This window comes from Ascaphus truei, chromosome 12, assembly GCF_040206685.1.
Source record: "Ascaphus truei isolate aAscTru1 chromosome 12, aAscTru1.hap1, whole genome shotgun sequence".
Taxonomy (NCBI): Eukaryota; Metazoa; Chordata; class Amphibia; order Anura; family Ascaphidae; genus Ascaphus; species Ascaphus truei.
Genome location: NC_134494.1, coordinates 49,244,259 through 49,269,996, shown reverse-complemented (window position 1 = coordinate 49,269,996; position 25,738 = coordinate 49,244,259). Strand labels below are relative to the sequence as shown.

Here is a 25,738-nt window from a genome sequence, read left to right as displayed (position 1 = left end):
AAGGGGGAACATTTACAGAGACAGACACAGAAATCAATACCGGTGGTGCAGTCCAATTGGCTAATTCTATATTTGAGTTGTAATGCAGTAACACCATATATAACACCTTCTCAACTGTTAAAGTAGAAAAAAGTTGTTTCATAATTGATATCAATTTACAAACTTAGGTCATAAAAAAGGGCTTGTTCAAAGCTATTGAAATATAGTGCTAGTGCCAGAAACTGACAGTGTCTATGCATATAATAGAGAACAAGCTGACACTGGTACAGGCATACGCAGACTGCCACACACACACACTGACAGCAATACATTCATTGGAATACAATGGGCCACACACAGGAAGGAGTCTTGCAGGAAGTCTTAACAAGGATGGTAAAGGGGGCAAAAAGGGGAAGAGATATACAACTTAACTCCTTCACTGTCAGAAGCCAAAGATGTCAACTTCCAAGGATTGCATCAGTGAGATTTGGGGATTCTGGACCAAAAGATGACATTTTTATGGAAAAGCAGTGTTTGTTTGTCAGTGAGACTCTATTGAAGTCTGTGAGACGCTGATGTTTAATATCAGTGAGACTCGCAGAATCACAGAGAATAAGTGAGACGTGACATGCCCGGGAGCACATGATACATTTCTGCTTGCTGGCCCTGGGCAGTAACGGCCCATGGCAAATGCCTACATTGCCTCAGCATTTCCGCCGGCCCGGCTTGAAAGCCAATCTGTGGAATGCATGGTAAGTATCACAGACTATACAATGCTCACAGCGTTTGCCAGGGGCTGGATAAAGGCAGAAAAATCTGCTGCAGCTGGTGAACTAATCAGGCCTGAGTTATGAAGTGAAAGTGTAGATAGAATCACCCGGCGCTAGTGAACGTGCAATAAAGAAGTGCAATTTTAAAATAGCTGATATAATGTGATAATATACATAAATCAAACAGTGAACAAAATATTGAAAAAATGATGACCGGTGCCTCATCAGCTGCAACCCACGACGAACCCTCGGGGATGCGGGGAGCTCGAGAACCGTTACATGAAAAATAAAAATATACAGTGCAACAATGTATTGATAATGTGTGCTAGGTAATAGAGTATAACACCTTACAGGTGTTTACTCACACTTTCCAGTAATTAACAGTGTTTGGCCCCTCTTGGGTACCCCTTGGTGGTGATAAGGTAGAACTTGACAGTTGTATCAGTCCTGTAGCCACCTGCGTGATTCAGATGGATGTGTGGAGCATGTAATTAATATATTCAACTGATGTTTAATGGGAATTTCATTGGCTGTTAAGCGCTATTTTTACCACTGCTAGACACTGGGCACAAATGAACTCAAGTAAAAGATTTTGCGAAACGCGTAGAGTTTTTCATTCCAAGTGAAGCCCAGAAGGAACCGGCGAGTGACTTCATTGTCTGTGACGTCTCCTGAAGCGTCTGCACCGTCGCTGGGGAACGCGGAAGTGAAGCACCTGTGAGTGCAGCGGCAGCTGATGCAGGAAGCCTCCACCCGACACCCACGATCGGTTTCCCGGTATCCACGAGGGCGGACTTCGTACCATGTATTTCTCTGTGGGGGCTACATGTGAGTGGTCATTTGTATCTTCATTTTAACTTGCAAATATAGTGTTACTCCCTACACTAAGTCCGTTCCCTTTGTGTTTACCTTATTGCTCTGAGTTATGAAGCAAAGTTCATACATAATGAATATTTGCATAAACATTTCTCCAGAAAAGATCTAGAGTATTTCACAATGAAGTTTATAGCAAGTGAAAGCAAAGGCAATACCTGCCATTTCTATAAAGAGGAACGGATTCTCTAAACACACACAGATATGACAGTATTTTAGAATAAGTGCTCAGGGTTCCTGAAGTTTCGGTTTTGCCTTTAATTGTGATTTGGTTCTGTTTTGTTCCATTGGTTCTGGATTATGGAGGAATGTGTGTGTATATATATATATATATATATATATATATCTATCTATCTCGAAGGCTTCAAGTGTTCTTCACCCATGAGTGGGAAATAGGGCGCGCAAAGGGAGTGGAGAACCGGATACACCTTCATGATACCCGCCCCTTTAGAGAAAGGTCAAGGAGATTGGCCCTGGCTGATGTAGAAGATGCAAGGCACCACCTAGAAGAATTTATGGGGGCAGGTATAATCTCAGAATACCGCAGCCCATACACTTCACCCATAGTTATGGCCTGAAAGAAAGGTAAAGCCGTGAGAATGTGTAATGACTGCCATACCTGGAACAAGTGGAGTATTCCACTTGTATTCTAGTGGTCACTGACCACTTCACCAGGTATGTCCAGGCCTTCACAACCAAGTACCAGCAAGCTATAACAGTCGTCAAGGTGCTGTGGGACAGTGCTTTGTTCCTTATGGGTTACCTGCTAGAATCTATTCTGACCTGGATGAGATTTTGAAAGCCGCCTCATTAAGGAGTTTCTACGCCTTTGTGGGATAAAGAAATCCCGAACAATGCCGTACCATCCACAGGGAGACCCCCAACCAGAGACGTTTAATAGGACACTATTAAACATGATGGGCACCTTGAATACCCAGGGCAAAGAACAGTGGAGTCAGCATGTACATCACCTGGTGCATGCATATAATTGTACCCGCAACGACATAAAGGATACTCTCCATATTATCTGATGTTTGGGTGGGGAGCCCGTTTGCCAATGGACTTGGGTTTCGGAGGGTCTGCAGGTAGCACATCCCCTACCACTTACATGCAATATGTGAGCAATCTCAACAAACAGTTACAAGAGATATATAAACATGCTACTACGGCAGCTGACACCACTAACCAGGGAAATAAAGGCCGGTATGAAAAAAGGGTGCATGGCCAAGGGTGCATGCAAGTGCATGACAGAACTTATCAGAAATCTGGGTATACCTGGCAAGCATAAAATAGCCAACCGCTGGAAGCCAGAGCCTTATGTCATAGTAGAGAAACTAAAGGAGCTAAATGTGTACCAACTGAAGCCTGAAAAGGGAAGTGAATCAGCAAAGAACCTGCATACGAACCACCTACTGCCAACAGGTCAGCTTGTAAGGTGCTTTGTGAGGGAAGAGACTCCGGGGGTAGTTACCCGGCCTAGGAGTGACCGGTTAAACAGAGGACAGGGTCCAGCCTTTATTTCCTTAAGACCATACACGAAAGAACGTGATGATGAGTGAGTCTGAGGATTACAAAGGAGAAAGGATGTTAGGCCACCTGTTTGAGATTATGGACTCTGATGATCGAAATCCTCCACAAGAGGTTTCCCCAATGCGACCAGCAGGTTCAAGAGACACAGACAGAGATACGATCCCCGAGTTGGATCAGGAAGCAGAGAGTAATTCACCCCTTTGAATTCCCAAGGACAGTATGATGAAATTGAAGATGAACTAGGTGTAGACGACTGTGGACACTACCCTAGTGTAGGGCAAGCTGAGCAAAAGCTACCTATATCCCATATGTCCCCTAAACAGAAGGTGAGGGGGAGGGGGGGGTGTAACAGCCGCACCACAGGAGTACTCACCATGCCCCAGAAAGAAGATCCGGCCACCCATGAGTCTGACCTATGATTGTCATGATTTGACAGAAATCCCAGTGGTTAGTGTGCTAAATGGGTGATCCACATGACACTAGACCTGGATGAGCCTAAGAGGGTGGAACAATGTGGTGCACTAGTGCTGCTTTATGTGAAACCTGTATGTGTATGAGTTCCACAGTGCCTGTGGTATTATATACCTAGAGAGGAGGCATTTTTTAGGTTGGAATGTTATGATAAAGATGTTTCTGACAAGAGTGATGAGACATTAAGTTCTTTAGTAGGGGGAGGATGTAACCCCTGGTAAGATGTATGCAGCGGACACACATACACTGCCCCCTGCCTGCAATAGGAAACTACAACTCCCAGCAGGAGGATGTGGTGCAGGAGTATGTGACTTGTGATGGACAGTGCCTCAGCCAATGGGATTGGACTCTGGAAAGGCAGGACTTAAGGAGGAGATCTAGAAGAGTCGCTGCAGAGCACGCCGGGGCAGATCTGTACGAGCCCGGGAGATCTCATGACTGACTGTTGGTGACCTTGGCCAGCAGATGTTGGCTGGAGGGAAGGCAGTTAACCGCAGCGAATAGGCCCAGTGGAGCATCCAAGTGAGATCAGCAGCAGGAACCCGTACCGTCAGAGGGGAATCTCAATGGAAGCCATATAAAGTGTTACCGAAGCGTTTTGCAAAGTACGGGCCTGCTATACTAATACGTAGTTAAGAGCTCCAACGGTGTGTCGGCACCATTACACAGGCCTTGATACCATGGATTGCGTGGCCTCAACAACAGACACTGACATACACCCACCCAGCGTTTAATGTTGAGTTTTATGTACTATTGTTATATCTATCTATCTATCTATCTATCTATCTATCTATCTATCTATCTATCTATCTATATATATATATAGCCTAGTGGCCCTGGCTATAGCCTTTCCACTGGCCTCAACACTATAAGTCCTGATAGGAACAGGCAGTGTTGGTGTTAAACTCCTGCACAGGGCCTAGCTTGCAGTTGCAGCCTGGATAGCTACAATGTCACCAATGTCCAGGGGCAGGCCTACCGGCAGATTGGAGTGCCATACCTGGGGAGGGTACGGATTGGGTCACATGCAGATGGTGTGATGCCTGTCAGTACCTGGACCTGCCCTTCTATTGGGCAGGGTAACATGCCCCTCCCCTGGGTATAAAAGCTGGCACTCCACCAAATTGTGTATGTTTTCCTCTCGCAGTGGAGTGGGAGTGATTCCCCTTGCCCTGCCAGGGGGTGAGGGAGATGAGGAGGGACTCTTGGGGCCTCAAGCTCCTGGGGTCTGCTCCAGGGAATGTGGAAGAGGAATAAAGACCAGTTGTACCATTACGAGTCTCTGTGTCTATCTGGAGAAGAAAAATCCTGTCCTGTTGCTGCTCCCAAACACCACCAGCGGAGCCCTCAGACCTCCTGTAAGATCACAGGTGAGCTAACAGCATCAGAGCACACCAGGTAGCTGCCACATCTCCCGTACGTACACACACACACACACACACACACGTATAAATATTTGCCATGTATTGGCAAGTGCACGGTGCATAGCAATCACATATATTATACATTACCCTATTCCAAGGGCTGGAGCATCAAAAGGAGCAGAAAATCACGGGTAAGTGGAAAAAAAACAGTGTATTATGATCCGAAAATCCAATGCTTCTCTCCCTGCACCAGTATCCCTGATGACGATCTTGATGTAGGGACCGAAACATTGGATTTTTAGACTACACGCCATGACGCGGTTTGTGCGCTGCCTGTATTTCATTTACGGACTCATTCCCTTGCTGGAAGATCAGCCGCGCGCACTTTTATGTTTCTTAAGGTGAGTTACTTATACACATTGTGTGTGTTTTGAAATATCTACTTGGATACTTATACCTGGTGTGCTGTGTGTCTTCTTTCTCTATATGTATATGTATACAGTATATGTATATATATATGTATATATATTCTTTCTATATATGTATATGTATACAGTGGTGTATATATATATATGTATATATATTCTTTCTATATATGTATATGTATACAGTGGTGTATATATATATATATGTATATATATTCTTTCTATACAGTATATGTATATGTATACAGTGGTGTATATATATATATGTATATATATTCTTTCTATATATGTATATGTATACAGTGGTGTATATATATGTATATATATTCTTTCTATATATGTATATGTATACAGTGGTGTATATATATATGTATATATATTCTTTCTACATATGTATATGTATATAGTGGTGTGAAAAAGAAAGTACACCCTCTTTGAATTCTATGGTTTTACATATCAGGACATAATAACAATCATCTGTTCCTTAGCAGGTCTTAAATTAGGTAAATACCCCTTATGGATAAGATTCAAAAAATGATACCCACCATTGTGTCCCACACCGTGTGCAGAATACTGTGTGCCTCACACAGAGTCCCCAATAGTACCACAGTATGTTAAGTCCCTTGGCCACTAGTCCCACAGTGTCCCCAAAGAACCCACCCTTATGGGCGCGATCAGTGCCGGGGTATATACCGGTATGTTGGTGCACTTGTTGACGTTAACCTGCCGGGCACTGCAGCACCCGGTCTGATGAGACTTCACAAAGGATCCGCTGATCCTCTCTCCTACACCGACGGCGTCAGGGTGATCCCACCAAGGCAATGTCTCTGTAATCTCTTCAGTGAGCCCTGATCCCAAACCTCTCTTCAGGGGTTTCAGCGTCTGCTGTGTCCCTAATTATATCTAGATACTACAGGGATCCGTTCCCTATGCTAGGGCCTGTACCTATAGCAGCCACAAGCTAGAGTTGACTTAGAGCCTATCTTGGGCCTAGAGGGGGTATTTGCTGGCCTAGTGCAGAGGCTTACTTGCCCTCTGCACGGACCCTCTGTCCCCTACCTCTCCCTGTCACACTCTGCCTGCATGCTCCATGTGACACACTTCCTAATCCTTCCTGCAGCACTTATCAAGCTCCTATTCACTCCGTGGTGTCAGGTGGGACACTTCTAAGGCTCATGGGACTTGTAGTCCCTTCCAAGAGCCTTCCCTGATTGGCTAGCGTTCACGCGCATTTCCACTGCACATGCGCAACCTAGAATGCCCGCTGCCGCTCAACTGCACATGTGCAAGCTCTCTCAAGATGGCGACGCCCTCCGCAACCACCGGAGCCCCCGGCGACGCAATCGCCATCCCTGCGCACACCAGCCTCCCCCCACCGCACAACCCCTGCCGAAGAGCTCCTGAAAGCGTGCACTTGCACGCCCCCGGCAACCGGCTGCAACTCTGCCAACCGCGTGGAGGTACACAGCAAGGGGCGGGTCACACCTCAGAGGGAGAACCTGGCTACATATATAATATTTCCATTTGCTATATGCTTTACTGTGGAGGGTTTTTGTCACGTCTTTTACCCACCATAACTTAACTGAGTGTGGTGAAACCTATCATAAGCTTCATTTTGCACAGCCAGTATAACCAACCCGACACTGAGGATACCCATTAAGGTCGAAACAGCTGTCTGTGGGTGTGTTGACTGGCTATGCATCTTAACCCTGGCTGTGCTCAAAAGCTGAACAATGCAGCAAGCATAAGCTCACAGGGGACCGTGTGTGTGTGTATATATATATATATATATATATATATGTATATATATATATATATATATATATATATATGCAAATACAACTGTATGCTCATCTGCATGTCTTAGGCAGGTCTGCAAATAATATTTTAAATATGCATTAGAAAAAGTAGGGTTAGAACGGAGAAGTTGTAATGTGGAAATTTGTAAGCAATTTGTCCTCCAGAAATGAAATCACTTAATTTTTTTCGTTCCCTTTTTGGTGAACTTTGCAATTTGAACTTCTTTGAAGCATTAAAGAAAGAATGTGCAGGCTTTACAGGAATCTGTTCTGTCATTAGTAAACAAAAGAGGAAGGAAATAGTTTTGCAGAGAAATACCAGCGCCGCCCATATGTATGTATACCTGCCAAGGGCGAAAATATTTCTGAACACACATAATGCTATCTGAGCTCCTTGCTTCAGGGAAATAATACATTACGGAGATTTTCCCCTTGAAAATGAGATTATCATAAATTGATGGTTTATAGGTGTATGTGTGTCAGCATAACATTTTATAAATTTGAGAGTGCTGACTTTTATCCAATATAATATTATATAGAGAATACACACACACACACACACACACACACACACACACACACACACACACACACACACACACACACACACACACACACACACACACACACACACACACACACACACACACACACACACACTGACAAAATGTTATGTTGCACCAAAGGTAAAAATCAATGTTTCTGTAAGATATATTTGGACTCCAGGTAGATCTTACATATCAAGTGTTCATGTACTGGCAGAAAGAAGGTCACACCTTGCAATGAGACCAGCAGCGCTGTGGGACCTATATACTAAGACCACATTTGGACATTTTTTGTGCATCAATGTTCGTGCTAACAAGTAGCACCAACCTTAATAAAATGTAAATAAAAAGACTGTTAATGGTGTTAAGTTGCGATGTATGAACCCGATACTGTATTTTACGCAGCACATGTTTAATTTATATAGGTTTCACCAGCGGTGCGTAAACTGGGGAGCGTGGGATTTTGTGGGGGTGCGCGGGTGGTTGCAGAGGCCCCGCGCTCTTCCCCGAGGCATTTAAATTCAATGCCGGGAGACCGCGTGATGCCTCTGCAAGCTGTACTTACAGCCGGCTTCTGCTCACGTCGCCATGACAACGCAGTGTCAAATGATGCCGTGGGGTCACGTGACGTGCCGTGTCGTCATGCCAATGCGCGTCAAATGAAGCTGCGGGGTCACGTGACATCATGTCACGTGACCCTCGCCGTCATTTGACGCTGGGTCACTCGGGAGGGGGCAAGGGGAGTCGTGAGCACAGGGACCGAGACAGCGGGGGCGCAGCCAAAAAACTTTGCGCACCCCTGGGTTACACTATGTATTATTTTCACAGTATGGCTATTATAAATAATATTACACTAATAATAGAAATATACTAATATTAAGACATCAGGTATTAAACCAGCACCAAAAATTATTTCAAGCCACGAGTTATGCGTTATACATATAAAGTCTTCATACATACGACGCACATATTTTAAGGTTTGTATTTATTTTTAGCACAATTTTGTTGACGCAACACAATTATTTTTTAATATGTTGGTGCATAAGCCATTTACTCTTCAAAGCGATGTGTTTTTTTTTTAGCAAAACCTTCTGTGTTCACTTCCTTTGTGATTAAGCCTTTGTGTTTTGAATCCAAACAAAGCTCAGAGTTTAAGGTAAACAGGATTCTTGTTATTCTTTCCGTGACCATTTCTGACTAAATCATCCGTCCCCAAAACAACCACAGTAATTGGGTCATTCATGAATTGCGGTTACTAGCCAGGGCCGCCAACAGAAATCATGGGGCCCAGGACAAATGAAAGGAGCAGCCCCCCCCCCCTCCCAACCCATAGCGCACCTACCACAAAAAAAGACTGGTGGGCTAATTCCGTGGCTGCTGCAAGAGGAGCACGCAGGGAAAGCTGTGTTGGCGCGCGGGGGGGAAGCTGGGTTGGCGCGGGCTTGCAATGGCGCTTCCCCTCCATCCCAACGGATGCGGGGGGGGGAGTGGGCCTACAGGCAGCAGGCCGGACACCCTGCTTCCCTGCGCATGCGCGCCGGGACCTCGGCTCTGCGCATGTACCCGGGGAATCATCGGCATTTTTTTTTCCAGACCTTTTTTTAAAAAATATAACGGGCGCGGCCGTGCAGGGGCCCAAGGCAGCCGGGCCCCCTGTCTCATGGGGCCCGGGACGCCAACACCGGCAGACCCCCCCTGTTGGCAGCCCTGTTACTAGCTAAAGTCTCCTGCCTGCAGAACTTGGGGTTAAAGCCCATGCCTAATAATTGCACCAGTTTGTATTATAGGAAAATATCTCATGATTCATTTTCTGTGATAATTTTGGTGGGGGGGATTCTTGCCCCAGTTACAGATGTTAGTTATAATATTTTAATATTGGTAAGAAAGTGAATTTCTCTCCACTCATCAACTGAATAGAAAGACAAAAAAAAAACCAACATGTGAGTTAGCGGAGTTATAGGCAATTATTTTCTGAATGTTGGGTTTTCTTACCATTTGGAGGATGCCGAGATACGACATCAAATATCCCACAGTTGCTGCCTCCAACCCAAAATAATGGATAGAGATGACCGAGAACATTAACATGAATACGCCTGAGAAAACATAAAGAGTTTCAACAGAGGACACTCACTGGCAATCACCATTATGATCTATAGATGTAAAACGTCCAATGACTGAAATCAGTGGCATACAGTGCGGGTGCTTCAATGGACAATTACTTCAAACAGGAAGAATGTCTATTAAGCCTCATAGGGCCACCAACAAGGTTACATAGTTACACAGTTACACAGTTACACAGTTACACAGTTACACAGTTACATAGTAGATGAGGTTGAAAAAAGACATACTTCCATCAAGTTCAACCTATGTTACATTTAGACGACAAATACTTTATCCTATATCCGTACTTACAGTATATTGATCCAGAGGAAGGCAAACAAACCCCAGTGACATATCATCCAATGATATCTCATAAGGGGGGAAATAAATTCTTTCCTGACTCCAAATAATCAGATGACCCCCTGGATATACATCCTTCCCAGGTTGTTGTGTGATCAGTTTGTGGAGGATGGGGATGAGGTTGGGGGACACTTTGTCGAGTGGGGTGGAGGGGGAAGGGCCACCAGAAGAAGGGGCCCAGGTGGCCAATCACGGAAGTTGGGTTTAACTTCAGGTTAGACCAGCCTAATTTCTGTGATTGGCTGGACGGGCACTCTTCTGTCGTCAGGCCTGGGACATATGTCTCCTTTACCCCACCATCTCCCCACCCCTGTCAACTGCCCCGGAGCCACTGATAATAAACAAAATCAGAGAGATGCTTATTTTGTGGAGTAAATAATATCTGTAGTAGTAGCTGTGTGATAGTAGTAGTGCGTATTGAGTATCTTTACACTATTATTTTAACACCAATACGACCACTGCCTTTTTATTTACATCTTACAATTGGAGTGTCAGAGCTTCCCCACCTCCAAAAGGTAGGGGGGGGGGAGTGTGTGTGTGTGTGTATGTGCATATGTGTTGTGTGTGGGGGGATGGACCGACCGGGGGGGGGGGGTGGGAGGACAGCACAGAGAGCAAGCATCAGAGGACATGTGTGGGGGCTCGCTGCACCCTCTTGCAGCCCGGGACACCCCCGCTGCAGCCCTCCGCTCAAACCACGCCCCCCCGCTCCAGCTCCCTACAGACCGCAGGTAGCGGTCAATTGCCTCTCAACGCGCCCCCTGCATGCAGTGCTGGTGCACTGACTGAGGCAGCGGGGCCTCGGCCTTAGCCCACCTCCCCAGCAGTGAGAGATCTTTGCAACACTTTGCTGTTTGTGATAATGTGTTGCCAATGTTCCCAGCCGTTTCAGCTGCATACTGTAACAATAGTCAATATTACCTAGTAATATCAGGATACATTGTAGCTGCTGAGTTACACTAACTGAAGGACTGATTGAAAGTGAAAGGCAGCCATTACGTTAGTCACACAATCAGGATTTGTACAGATTTATAACAGGAGCACCAAACGATTACCCGCTTAGGTAAAAACACACACACACACACACACACACACACACACACACACACACACACACACACACACACACACACACACACACACACACACACACACACACACACACACACACACACACACACACACACACACACACACACACACTATATACAAATATAAATATGGGGGAATGTCGTTTTGCTGCTTTAATAACAAACTTTTATTCACACTTTTTATGTTAATACATCGCCGTTAGTAGTTACCTGTTGGAAATCCTGAAAGTACCTTTATGACGAAAATTGCCGTCACACCCGGATATTTTAGCAACCGCATCAGTTCACTGACGCTAAACACACTGGAGGATTTTGACGCATCTATAAACAAAATGATGGTATTTAATTATGTTTCACATTTATTTTGTACTAATTCAAGGTAACATGGATCTGCATTTTCCGTCTAATATGCAATGTGGCCCAACACAGATTATCACTAAAATGTTAATAGCAAAGTGACCAGGACAGGACCAAGGGTGGAGGGGGGCATGGGCGGGTTGCCCTATCAGTCTGCCCCAGTTTGTCGGTGTTGCAGTGGGCCGGTGGGCTGGTGCTGCGGTTCTCCAGCCCCCTGATCGCCTGCAATACTCTCCCTCCCCCCTGTCAGTGCCGGGATCCAACTTCTGCCCAAACAGAGGAGGGAGAAGAAGGGTATAGATGTGTAGCACGCGTTAGTGTTGCTCCGTTGTCCCCTTGCTGCACCACCCTGCAATAAAACCTGACCTGTTGTTCAATTGAAAGCTTACCTCATCATTTTTCCGGTTTCACTGGGAGCTGGAAATTGCGGCAGTGCTACACATCTATACCCTTCTTCTTGCTGCATACTTACCTGGATGAACAGCACGCCCTGGATATCGAGGAGTCCTGCTAGCACCAAGGTAAAGGGCCATAGTGCCCCCACATATATGTATATGGTTACCGGTGCCTGTTATTACGTCCTATTGGTTACTAGGAGGGGCCGTCATGGGGTTTCTTTCTGTGATGGTCAAGTGGACCTCACTAGACTCCTAGCCCTTACCTGACAAATTACCACATCATTCATGGACTTTCTCATGTTATCCAGTATTATTCACATATGTCATGGAGGAATTCTGACCGATTTTGACGCATCACAAACACATTTTTGTTCCAAACAGAGGAGGGAACTGGGGAGTCCTTGGACCGGCAGGGCCGCTGGGGGGGGAGGGGAAAGGGGCGGAGGGAGGGGAAAGGGGCGGAGGGAGGGGAGGGGGTTTGAGATGTCCAAGCAAATATGGGGCAAAATTGGCCCGAATTACATCATTTTCAGCTTTCATCTCTGTGTGTCCATGTGTTGGACAATTTGTTCAACGTTTTGGCCTGTGTGCACCAGTCTGCGATTTGGATCAGTAGGAGGAGTTAGGGAACAGTTACATGACGCACAGATTAGAATGAATTGTATCAAATATTGCGACTCTGCGCATCTCTCTTATCTTGTCTTGTCATCAACAAAAATCCGTCACGTATTTATCTCTCTCTTACATTTGATGCAAAGGCAAGCACACAATATAGCAATGCATCCAACCAAACTTCTAGTTCCACTTTGTGATACATCACACCTAAATACATGGTCTATCTGGTTTAGAAGCATCATTTTTTTTTAAAACTTAATAGCATTATTAGTCGCAGTAATAATTGATTAATCAATCAAATGAATGCAACAATGTGTTTTTTTGTTGTTGACTGGTTAATGTGACGTGTTAAAGGAGAGAAGTCGAGAAATTGTGGTGAACGTAAGTACAACCCCATCCATTAAGAATGTATTTGTATATTCTACCTGCAAGATACATAGCGATAAATAACTCATTTTGAAAGTGTAGCCCTGGTAAGAAATAGGGCTATATGTCTTTCCTCTTACTGGTATAAGCCCTGGTAAGGGCAGGCTGCCAGTAGTTATCATGGGTTTCCCCCACATCAAGCCCTGCTCTGAGTGGTGGAAGTAGGTCACCTGACCCTGTGTGGAAGGCATAGACACCAGGGCGGTACCTGCTGATGTCATGAAGGGGAGGGCTGTCTCTATTTAGAGTGTGCCTGTTCCTGTCAGTGACAGTAGTTCAGTCCTGGGTTCAGTCCTGTTAAGTTCGTGTCGGAGTGTCTGACTGGACAGTCAGAGTATGTGAGCTAGCTAGGCATCCTGAGGAGTAGGGCCTAGTGAGCTATAGGTGGACCAATTCCTCTCACCCTGTTTAGGGTGTGAGGGAAGAGCTAGCCCCACACTGAGGGCCCGTGGCTTGGGGTGGAGGCAGGGAGAGGAGATACCATCCTGAGGGAGAGCAGTCTGGAGGAGGGGGACAAGCTGTACCTGACTGTCTGAGACTGGAATCTCTCGTCCCTGAGAGGGGAACTCTCTGTAAGGGTTCCACCCCATATCCCTGGGGCTTAACAGAGATGGAGGTGTTGCACCCCTGAGTAAAGAACAGAGGCATTCGCCCCAGAAACCTGGTCCTGTCATCCCCCATACCATTGCGGGAGACTCAGGCCCTTCTGTTACCTACAGGTATGCACCATCCAGACACACGTAGCCAGACCCTAGTACAGAGGGGGGGGCCCAATCTGCGATTGGCCCCGGGAAGAGGGGCTACAAAAGTATTACACAAATAATATACAAACAATGCAGACAATAGAATAGTAATGGCATTACAGCTGCATATTAGGTGGTTTGTCTATTACAGAATGTACTATGATCGCATTTGTACTTTTGTATCGACTTTGAGGCATTTTTGGCTGCAGATATTGTGGTTTGTCTCTTGTAATAAGGAGACATTGTGATCTGAAATCGGATATGAAAATGAGCTAATAAGGGTGTGGTGATGGCTAATATTTTTGGAATTTAAAGGGAGTCCTTTCAAGCTCCTTCGCAGGAAGAGAGGGGTAATATAGCAAGAGTACAAAGGAAGAGAGATTACATAGAAATACTTCTATATGCAATTGGTGACCTCAATGTATGTGCCCATATTCTCAGCCGTGTAAGCAAAGCGATGCACAGCTTCCAAATGAAATCTCTCAAGCAGTAACCTATTGTATCACCCAAACTACCACCCATATACCCTTTATTCTCATTTCTCTCTGCAGTGAGAATAAAAGAATATTGTACATTATTGTGTTAGAGTCTCCAACATTTTGTCCTTAAAAATAGGTATCCCTGTAGCTCCTGTGGGCTGCGCTGCTGCCAAGCCATTTCTCTGGAACTCTTCAAACTTATGCAGCTGTCCACACATGAAAAATGTTCTGTTTAATATGTACAGCTGGTTCAACAGGACCCAATAAACATGTAGTGTAGTGTACCTGCTAAATAGATACATGTTGTGTCTGTATAAGAACAAACTGAATTAAATGGGCTGGCTCGGTTTGTCTTTGCTATGAGTCATATATTCCTCGTATGTATTTAGCATCACATTTCTGTGCCTACCTGTCGAGATTTGCTCCACTGCCGTGTTAATCAAATTGCCCCCAAAAAGTTCAGAAAAACCATCGAAAGTTTACATCGAACTACGGTTCCAGGGCCAAAAGTTTGAGCAAAACTGCTCAAATTGTTCAAAATTCGCTACTTTGCTTTAAAATAGCGTCCCTCGCGACTGTCAAAATGTATATTTTTGTAAATATATTTAATGTAGTTCAAGCGAATTTCAAAAGCCAAAGTAATCAAAAATGAATCAGACGTGCCCACTGCCTTTTTAGCATTAAGCAAACAAGTTGCAAACTTTCGGATCTAAACGAACTTTTTCGTTGAGCTGCTTAAGGGGGAAAAAAACTCTTGGATGCAGAAACTTACTGGCATTAAAATAGTGCAACCGTATCTTACTTTGTTCCGATGCCGGCCCATCTTGCCGTGTTTTGGTTGGCGCAGGTATGTACACCAGCACGATGACCGTGCTTAGAAGACTTGCTATCAGTGCAACGCAGGTGGGGGTGTAAAGCCTGTTGGGAAAGAGAATATGCAAGAAAAATACAAGTCAAAGCAATATTAATCACGCTCGGGCCACTGTTTTGTATCTCCCTTGTCACAGAATGCCCATTTAATCAGCATTTTTTTCTAGGAGGGAGAATGGCAGCCATTGTATACACTTCAGAACACCCTTAACCCATTCAGTGCCATAATGACGTACGATGTACCCCAAGAAAAAGTGCCACCCCGTGGGCTCGATTTTTTTTGGGGGGGCTGTGCGCCATCGATCGCGTACCACACGGAGTCCCGCCCCTGTCACATCAGTGAAGTTATCACTTGATCGCTCCAAAGAGAGGTCACATGATGGGGAAGTGCCACGACCCCAAGCACTGAAAGGGTTAACGCAGCAACCCAGCGGAAACTATTTTTTGTTACACCATTTGAATAGGGGAATTCTTACCAGTTTAGTTACCAGTGTTTTCTGACCATCCAATAGGAAGCGGCAAACAATGACAATGAGGCTTCCTATTGGCCAGCAAGACGTGCAAGATTTGACAGCCATTTTGTTTGCCCAGAGGGAGCAGAAACACTGGTAACTACATCTGTAAGTATCTCAGGAACAGGGAGGAGGGTGGATCCTCTGAGCTGAAAATAACACAATTCTGCTCCAGAAAACCTTCTGCCTCCAATACAGTAAAAAAAAAAAGGGGGGGGAAAAAGGACGAAAAACCATTTTCTTTTTGAGCAGATGGGATCGCAGCTTTAAAAACACAAGTTGATATCTCTGGAGTATAAAAATGTAAAACAGAAAGGTGTCTATGTATCAAGATAATATTGGAATTAACCCACACACATACTCACATTACAAGGGCCCGGAGAAATGATTATATATATATATATATACATATATATATAAAAAACACGGTACAGATACCTCTACATCAATGCGCTGTTTTAAAGTAACAACCCTTTTTTGGTTTCATTCATTGTAACAGCGCTGGAAGAGATCAGTGTATCTCGAAAGCTCGCACAAATAAAAGCATTTCGTTAGCCACAGAACGATATCGTCTATTTATTTTTGATTCTTAAGCTCGTCTAACACGGTACCTATACCTCTACATCTACATATATATATTTTTATGCATGTGTTTGTGTGTGTGTGTATATATGTGGGTGTATGTATATATATATATATATATCACATATAACCTCTTGAACTCACTTCTGTCGGCGGTTGTCACAGCAAATAACATTAATAGCTTCAAAGAAGGACGGAGAGGGAGGGGTCCATAAAGAACTGAAATCTTCTCCAGTGCAGGGAGGCAACTTCACAGCATAGTGAATAAGAGCCCAAGAGAGACAGTTTCATCAGTGACATTGCCCCATAGATCAGTGGTGCCCCATTCCAGTCCTCAAGACTAGGGTTGACAGATGGCTTCTCCAAAAATACTGGACACAATGGTGAAAGGTGCAACACGCTCGAGACACACACACACACACACACAGACACACACACACTTCTCACCTCTCACAAATCCATGCTATTTCCTCTTCTCCTTGGCCCCATCCCCAGGCTTCCTCCATCCTGATTGGCTGCATTACTCAGCAGAAGCCAATCGGGATGGAAGAAGCTGCCCATACCCCTAGCAAAAGCCCTGCTCTCTCCTTGCTTGGGGAAAGCCCACCGCCCCCCAAACCGGTCAGGTCACTTTGTCCAGAAAGGTGATACCAGACACATACATGTCCAGTATTAACTTTCATTTTTTTTTAATACAGTCCGTTCAATGCTGGACATGTGGCAACCCTACTAGTCAAGACCCCGCCAACAAGTCAGGTGTTAAGGACATCCCAACTCCAGCACAGGTGGCTAAATCAGTGGCTCGGCTGAAGACTGCACTACCTGTGCTGAAGCTGGGATATTCTTAAAACCTGACCTGTTGGGGAGCCTTGAGGACTGGAATTTAGCATCACTGCCAGAGACCATAGGGAATACCGACAGGAGAACCTACAGAATATTCCATATCGAACATGCCCCCATGCTGGAGAAGATGTGAGCCCCGTTCCTCTGAATGTAGCTGAACGTCTTCACAGCATATGTAATTGCAAGCTCCTCGGGGCAGGGACCTCCTTCCTATGGCCTCAGTTTGCCTTAACATGTATGTACTGTAGTCTTTTTGTCGTTCAATGTTACTGTCCTCCCTCCCACATTGCACCGCGTGGCGGAAAATGTCCGCGCCGCACAAATCGAAGATCATAATAATACTTATTCTCCCTCAACAAAATATGCAGCTTCTCTATGGAAAAAGCCCGTAAATATTAGGGGTATGTCACAAACCCCTAAATATTAGTTAAATTGAACTTTTTATACCCTTGTAACTTGGAAAATGAACCTTTCCATATATCAAAAAATATTTAGTTTAATGTTTGGAGCTTTATTTATTTTTTTCCCCGAAATTATTATGAAGCAGTTTTTATTGTGTGTTAAAATGCTGAGCTGCAACCTTGGAGGGTTTAAAACAGCAATCTGTGCGGATCCCCCATTTTGTTGTTGTTGCATGTAATGTTTTAGTTGAATAGATATCTCCTTGCCCTTTCCAAAGCTGTTTCAAAGTGTCCGGGAGGTTAAAATGAAGCTCTCCTCAAAGCCTGGTAATTTCAGAAGCTAGAAATGTAGCACCAGAGAGAGACCTGCTCAGGAGGCCAGATACTAACACCATATGAGTTAAACATAGATGCTTCTGAGGGGAGGTTGCTTCTTTACTCCTTTGAATGTCCTATGCCGTAGCCACCACACCACGAGATCTGACTCTCCATGGGCCCCATGACGCAGTGGCTACCTCATGGGCTCTCTGCTCATTTTCTAGGGGAGATTGCGTAAGCGCAGAACGCGATCTTGCCGGCAGAGAACCAGAAGAGGAAGACTCCTTTTTTTTCCGTTCCCGGTCATCAGTGACTGGAGGTGAGGTCACGTGATGGGGATGGGATGCAGGCCCCTCCAGCAGCCAAACGGTTCATGTTATCAGTGTTGTAGTTCTTTGCTGCCCTCTTAACCCAGAAGTGGTTAATCTGATAGAAGGCTTTCCCCATTTCTACGTACACGCGTCACCGCTGCGGAGCGCCAATGGTGGTGATTGGGAAGATGTATAGAGCCTAAAAATCCTTGCCAACTGCATGAGCCTCACCCCACAACAACCTCTTCTGCGGAGGACAATGAAACATTTGTTACAGACATTTAGCACAGACATCCCGTATGCTTTGATTATTGTATGGAGAAAAATACCAGTGTGTGTGGAAAAGTGATTGAAATGAGCAGAATGAAAAGCATTGTCAGTCCATTGGACATGCTTCTCGAGTGAATAATTCCATTACTGTAAAGGAAACAAGAAAAATAATCTATAAAGCAATGGTCTGCTAAATTTTATTTCAGTCGAATGCATCACAGTCTGGTTACTTGATAAGGATAATGTATAAAATACAAAAATAATTATTAATATGCAAGGAAAAATCAAACTGTCTGCAAAGCTGCTGTAACTTCACATATCTTTGCGTTTCTTTATACCTTGGTGAGATAATAATTTGTAAAATGGACAACTGACATTTTACGATGTATTTTTTCCAACACAATTCTAGTAAACAACCTCCAAATATGAAATATTAATAGAAATTATAATACAGCCTGGTAACCTAAAATAACGCAGTGTGGGAAGGCAAATGGAATGACATTCTTTGGGCATGACAAAATAAGCGTTCTATTCTTCAGAGGAACAAGAAAATGCTGCCTTGTGGGCAATGAATTGTCCGCAGAATAATAACTTCTGTCATGTGCACTTGTGGACAGAGCCACCAGCAACAATGTTGGACTGTTGCAGCTAAAATATCATAACACAGAGAATTAGCATGTGGATCAAAGATGGGAACCATGTGATGGTTGTGACAGTAGGGGCAATGCGGCTCTTATTAATGAAGGTTAAGCGCAACCATTGCCCCTACCCGTCTCGTGGATATGCAGGAGTACCCCGCACATCCCTCTGCTTGTGGCTCATTTGGCCAAAATCCTATATATTGAAGTGAGTTCATTTAAAGGAAACACTTCATTTCATGTGTAATGTGCTGTGTTAAACTGTGTAGTGTGTTTTTTGTTCCCTTGGAGTACTATGGTGGTAATACACTTACCCAGCCTGCACAACAAGGGATCCGAGTTCTGCTGGTTCCACCAGGGGGTTTGAGGACAAAGGAGAGTGAGGTGATGGGCTGTCCTCCTACCTCTGAGACGTTTCTCCGATAAGCAGAGCCATTGTCTTACCCAGACAGCGAGGCACCTATCTCATCACTAGGTAGCAAACCGACATTGTAGGTAGGCGCTGTTCTCAATGGTCAGTTTGTAATTCCCGCTCACCTTGCCTCAGCCCCTCGTTCACACGCCCAGCCCGGATTGGTCAACACAGGTGAGCCCTCAAGCTGTGATTGGTCCCACACAGAGCATCTGTGCTGTGATTGGTTGTGACCTCATTGTCCATGCTTTCTTATGGAGACAGGGAAACTAGAAAAGAAGCAGCCAATGTGAGTTCCACAGCTCATTCTTGGCATGGCGTGCAGGTGGACTAAGTGGTGTGCTCTGAGGTTATGCCAGAGACACCCCAAACTGAGGCTGCAATCTATTCCGAACAGGATATTTGAAGTTGCTCTGCTGCAACTTGCATATACCGATGCCTGGAGGATCCGAATCCCTACAGGAGTGGAAGCTGCACTGGGTAAGCCATTTTGGTGGTGCTGGGCACCTACAACACCCAGGACTCCCCCTGTATTCCCTTGGTTGTAAGTATAGCTCTGTTTTGGTGATATTCTGTTGGGTCTGCTGGTTCTGGCCAGAATAAATACCTTTAATTTTATCTCTGTGTAATGTCTGGTGCTTGATCCTGTGAAAGAATTCTGGGCTCCCGTGACACAAGTATCATCCAGTGGTGCAGAACTGTGAGGCCCTCTCTTTGGGTTAGGGTGGCCAACCGCCAACGGACATGGTGCCGAACCCAAAGTATTCATCCAGGATGAGATCTCAAATCTGTAATGGCTGGGGCATCCCTTTTAATATATGTGGTTATTCCCCATCTGCAGTTGTTGAAGCTTATAGAACAACCATCCCAAATGTTACAATCTGGCCTATATCTTCAGTCAATCGGGAACACTTTAGTAAATGCTGATGTTAGTTGCCCATGAGAGTAGGAAAGAAACAGTAGTGGCTATTATTGCATATAGATAATGAAGTGTAGAAAAAGATTTGGGACACAAGGATCTAGGATCTAATATGGTGTTTCCCGAAAAGTGCGCAGATTAGGGTGTCCTTGTGATTAATATATACCATTATGTTTTTTACTGGGGGTTATTTACTGAAGTCTTCTGGCTTCAAAACTGCAGCAAAACAATTACAAAATGAACATTGCTTTCAAAGGGGTCTAGTTTCTCTATATTATGCTGTTTTCCTGCACTGGTTTTGCCGCAGTTTTGTAGCCGGCAGAATTGAACAAACCTATGTTTCTGAGAAGAGTTAACTTTAAGATCAAGTTTCACAAGGATTAAGGGACAGCCAATGATGAGCTTAATGCCAGACTCCCTGAGTTAGAAACAGGAAAACATTTTGATTTCTACAGAGATGCATTTTTATCTGGCTGAAAGAAGAAAGTTTCTTTGTTACGGTAGAACTACAATACTCTACAATCCCAATGACCCATTTTCTCTCCACACATCAAACTTCTCTCAAGATATTCTTGTAGGAGATGCCACAAAAGTCTCAAAAAATGACATTTTCTCACTTTTAATATTCTTTTAAACTCCTTGGAAAATGCCAGGCCATTAATGAGCGCCGTGCTGCAGGTTATCTCATATTGTCCTCCCGCTTTTTAACCTCAGCCGTTCACCTTGCCTTTCACTTTTTAATGTGAAAAACCAAAGATGCGCGAAACTTTCTCGTGAAGTTGCGAACCATGTGAAATATGCTTTGCGATTCGTCAAGCACTAAGTCAATGGGCATTGCAATAATAATAATATGTTCTTGTATAGCACTGCTGGCTTTACAGAGACATTTTGCAGGCACAGGCCCTGCGGAGCTTACAATCTATTATTTGATGCACTATTATTTGGTACATTATCAGTTTGAGGCACAGGGAGATAAAGTGACTTGCCCAAGGTCACAAGGAGCTGACACCGGGAATTGAACCAAGTTCCTCTGCTTCAAACTCAGTGCCAGTCAGTGCCAGTCAGTGTCTTTACTCACTGAGCCGCTCCTTCTTCCTTTGTGTTTCATATCCTAATTTGCTAAACTCCCTACAATCGCTAGATTCTTTAAATGCAGAGACTATAAACATTGCACACACACCATGTTTCGCTCACTGTCCGACAACGATATTTTGCTAAAAGGTTACTAATTTGGTGAGATGATTATCCCTTTGATGCTTAGTGCAATGTTTAGCAAGGAGGGAATCAAATGAGGGGAAAAAAACGCTTACAATTTTGTGACTGCATTTCGGAAAATTTTGCAGATCTCTAGTCAAAACTCTATAGTCATTGGTCAGCAGGCGGTGTGACTGATCTCACCTGTACATCTCTAAAATGAGTGGGGGGGATTTGGAATATGATTTGTGTATCTTCGCTGGATTAAAAGAAATACAATAAATGCATCAATTTCTTTAGAAATAGTGAGCAGATTTGCAAACACAAATCGTCTGTAATCCGTGTCACCTGGCACCATCGTAGATCAGTAATAAGCTGTTTCTTCACTTTTTCCACTCTTCATTTCATGGCTGTTTGGATAATTCCTCTTTATTCTACTTTCCACCGTTTACTGTTTTGCCCGAGGGGCTCTGTGATGAGTCAGTTTCTCTCTGCTCATACTCCCTTTCTGGGTGACCTCACTATTACATCCAAGTATCACTTTCCTACACGTGCAACTTAAACATCCCTCGTTACACAAACCTGTGCCCAGCAGGCAGTTTCAGATCCCTGATTAACCACCTGTAATCGCCTCATGAATAACCGCAAGCCATGTTCAATCTCATACAATCAATCAATTTTTTGTTTTTGTTTTTAGCACGCCAAGAACCCAAGGAGTTTGCAGCATGGATCAATATGGGCGAGCATTTGAGGCTCAACCATATTACCCTTCCGGCACTCAAAGAGTTAAGCCAGCCTACATCTCACTTCTACCTCTCTACCACGAGTGTGTGCGACACCAGTTATGTCAGTGGCTTGTGGAGGCTGATTTGCACAAGAAGGCCAACGCATTGTTATAGGTGTGGGGAAAAAAAGTATCTCCCTTATATAATTAATGTGCACACCCCTTCAATAAAGGAATCCAAATGACCATATTGCTATAAGTAATATTCATCTATCTATAATATTCTCTGCTACCAATTTCAGGCATCGTCCAAGTCAAATGTTGCCTCGTTCGAATGATTCGTTTCTCATAGTTTATTTAAAATGGTTGCATGTCTTAGAGTTTAATGCCATCTCTTGGCCATTTGCTTGTACAATCTGAAGGCTTTCTTCAGTTCAAGATGAAACCCTCTTCACAGTATATACAACGCTTAGGTGCTTCCTCATCTTTTAGGTGACACGTACTAATGCTATAGATAAATAAGTCCTTTCCTTCATGTAAATTGCTTTCCAACTTTGCCTTAGTGCAGAGAAGAAATGATTTATCAACCTGGCGGTGAATGAAGCAACTTCAGATGGAAGTTTACTTTTCTTTTAAAGTATCTCATACAAGTCTGTATTGAGCATCTAAATCCCTATTTTAACAAGCAGAGAGCCTTGTTCTGTAAATACTGGAGGGCCCTGCAAATCTGCAGAAGAAATGTGAATAGAATTTGATACACTGTTAACTGTGCGATACAGAGTCTCACGATATTGAATAGGCGCATTTAGGTTGACTATGTTGATCGCCCTTGTTATATCTAATTTTTATTAATATGGAAAACCTCTTAAGACCAAATAAAAAAACAATAGCATTGTTGATATGTAGGAGGTGAAATCTGAATGACTAGCACTTTTAAGAATAAATTAATATGAAGCAATTTTTATATTTCATTTTTTTCCATGTTGAGCTGCGTTTTGGGAGGGTTTAAGATAAAGGCACATTTGAAAGATAGCCGCACTCACTTACTAATCGTGCCTTACAGGTCTACTCCGCGCACGGTAAAAAGCTAATTACAACAATGTCAGATCACAGAAGTGGTCACAATATGGGCACTGGACAAATAAATATGATTAATGTGTTTATTGCTCCATGTAACACTGTCCGGATAGACTGACGTTTGATCCCCAGAGAGACCTTCTCCACTGAAGAGGTTATGTGGAGGAAAAAACACATGAATCATATTAGTTAAGTTATGGTGGGTAAAAAAAGTGAAAAAAAAACCTCCACAGTAAAGCCTATAGCAAATGGAAATATTACTGTATGCTCATTTGCATGTCTTGGACAGGTCTGCAACCCCGCCTTTCACCATTGTCACCCAGCACACAGCACTTCCACTGCAGCAAGGGATTCTGGGAAATGACATATAAATGAGCACACAGTGCCACCTTTTGCTTCAAAACCATATTACATGGCCCCCTATAAGTTGATGCTTGCTGCATGGTCACAGCTTTTGAGCACAGCCTGGGTTAAGATGCATAGCCAGTAAACACACCCACAGACAGCTGTTTCAACCTTAATGGGTCTCCTCAGTGTGGGGTTGGTTATACTGGCTGTGCAAAATGAAGCAGGGATAGGTTTCACCACAGTTAAGATATGGTGGGTAAAAAAAGTGACAATAACCCTCCTGTGTGCTCATTTGCATGATATACACACACACACACACACACACACACACACACACACACACACACACACACACACACACACACACACACACACACACACACACACACACACACACACACACACACACACACACACACACACACACACACACACACACCCTGCCCGTCCTCCTAGGGAGGTTACTTCAGCGTAGTTGTGTGTTTAACATCAGCACAGATTTGCCTCGTCTCAGGGTGCTGGATGTGGTCAGCTTGGCGATTGAAAAGATGGGCGCCAGGAATTTTTATAGTACAAATTCAATCTTTATTCATGTTCCCAAGCTTGGAAACACTGGATCTACATTTACAATAAGATTTACATGGTTGCGCTTTTTTCCCATCCATACTGTTATCACTTTATACATAGTTCTTACCTGGGTGCTTTCTGTTAACACTCCTGGGAGGTGCATACTGTACACTTGTTACTAACAGGACTACCTGTATTGGGCTAGGCCCCCCTTGCTGTACTTGCTTAGCTCTGTTCATGTGATCCTGCTATTTCGGGCCCCCTCTGAGATCCTGTCCTGCTCTGGGGAGGTTATTATCACCCTCCTTTCTCCTGCAGGAAACTACCACGTTCTCAGGGGCTATTAACTCTGTATATGGAGATCCACTTGTGGGGCTGATCGCCTGACATCCCAGAGCCCTATCTAGACAGCTCTCTGTGGCATGTCTGCATTCCCTTTCTTCAACCTGCATATCTCTTCTGTTTATTATTGTAGAGGTCCTAACTGTTAAGGCACTGTTCCTAACTAAAACACAATAAGCAGGGGGGCATAATCTCTCCTTTACAAAGGGTACTTTCTCCCAGCCTCTACTCACTGAGGCTCCTACTCTCCCCTCCTTCTGGAACCTGATCTTCCAGAACATTTTCTCTGACTCTTATACCCCCTTCCACGTAGTTACACGTGTCATCACAGGGTGGAACCTATTATCCACTGCTCACTATTACCTCCTTAGATTACATGAGTAACCAACGCATGGGGGGGGGGGGGGGTAGGATATATATATATATATATATATATTAATCTCTAGTCTCTGTAGCTATTCACACCAATACTAATACCGGTAGTATACAGTAGCCTTTGTGCTATAACTCACCCGAATCGTGTGGCAAGAGACCCTCCTAGAGACGATCCAATAATTATTCCTAATCCAAAGCAAAGGCCAAGCTTTCCTAAAGCATCCGCACGTTCGTGGGCTGGTGTCAGGTCTGTTACTACCATCTGAGCTCCTACAAATGGACAATTACACATTTTAAGAGTCTGAATTCATGAGAAGAAACACTGGGGTCTGTTTATCAAACCCCCCCAAAATTCCCTTGTTAAATTGACAGTAATTTTGAAAACATGCATTTTAGAATAATTGTAATTCCTTTGCAAAGGGGTTAACCATTACTTTGCTTCTTGTTTATGCCAATGAGCGATTTGGGAAGCTGATTCCTGGTGTAACTGGATGAAGTTGTGAAACAGCAGAATAGCATCACCATGTGGATGTACCTGACATTGTATATACACATCGTTAAAGATTATGTATAGTTCTGCCAAGGGTGGGAATTTATCTCCTGGGACCCCCTGCTTCCCGAGATACTCACCTAAAGTTTATTGGGTGGGGGGGAGGGGCACAAGGCTGAAGGCAAACCTACTGTAGGGTGCATAATACCCTTGCCAGCCT

At 44.2% G+C, this 25,738-nt stretch overlaps 1 protein-coding gene across 1 annotated transcript in view; it reads right to left on the bottom strand.

Annotated features, from left to right (window-relative positions):
- The window catches only part of SLC67A1 (solute carrier family 67 member 1), a 37,315-nt gene that overhangs the window by 9,380 nt on the left and 2,197 nt on the right, over nucleotides 1-25,738 (bottom strand). The window contains exons 2-5 of the mRNA XM_075567653.1: nucleotides 25,166-25,298; nucleotides 15,128-15,243; nucleotides 11,518-11,628; nucleotides 9,749-9,849 (exon numbers count right to left, since the gene is read on the bottom strand). Of these exons, the coding sequence (XP_075423768.1) occupies nucleotides 9,749-9,849; nucleotides 11,518-11,628; nucleotides 15,128-15,243; nucleotides 25,166-25,290 (453 nt within the window). The 5' untranslated portion in view covers nucleotides 25,291-25,298. The remainder of the gene's footprint in view (nucleotides 1-9,748; nucleotides 9,850-11,517; nucleotides 11,629-15,127; nucleotides 15,244-25,165; nucleotides 25,299-25,738) is intronic.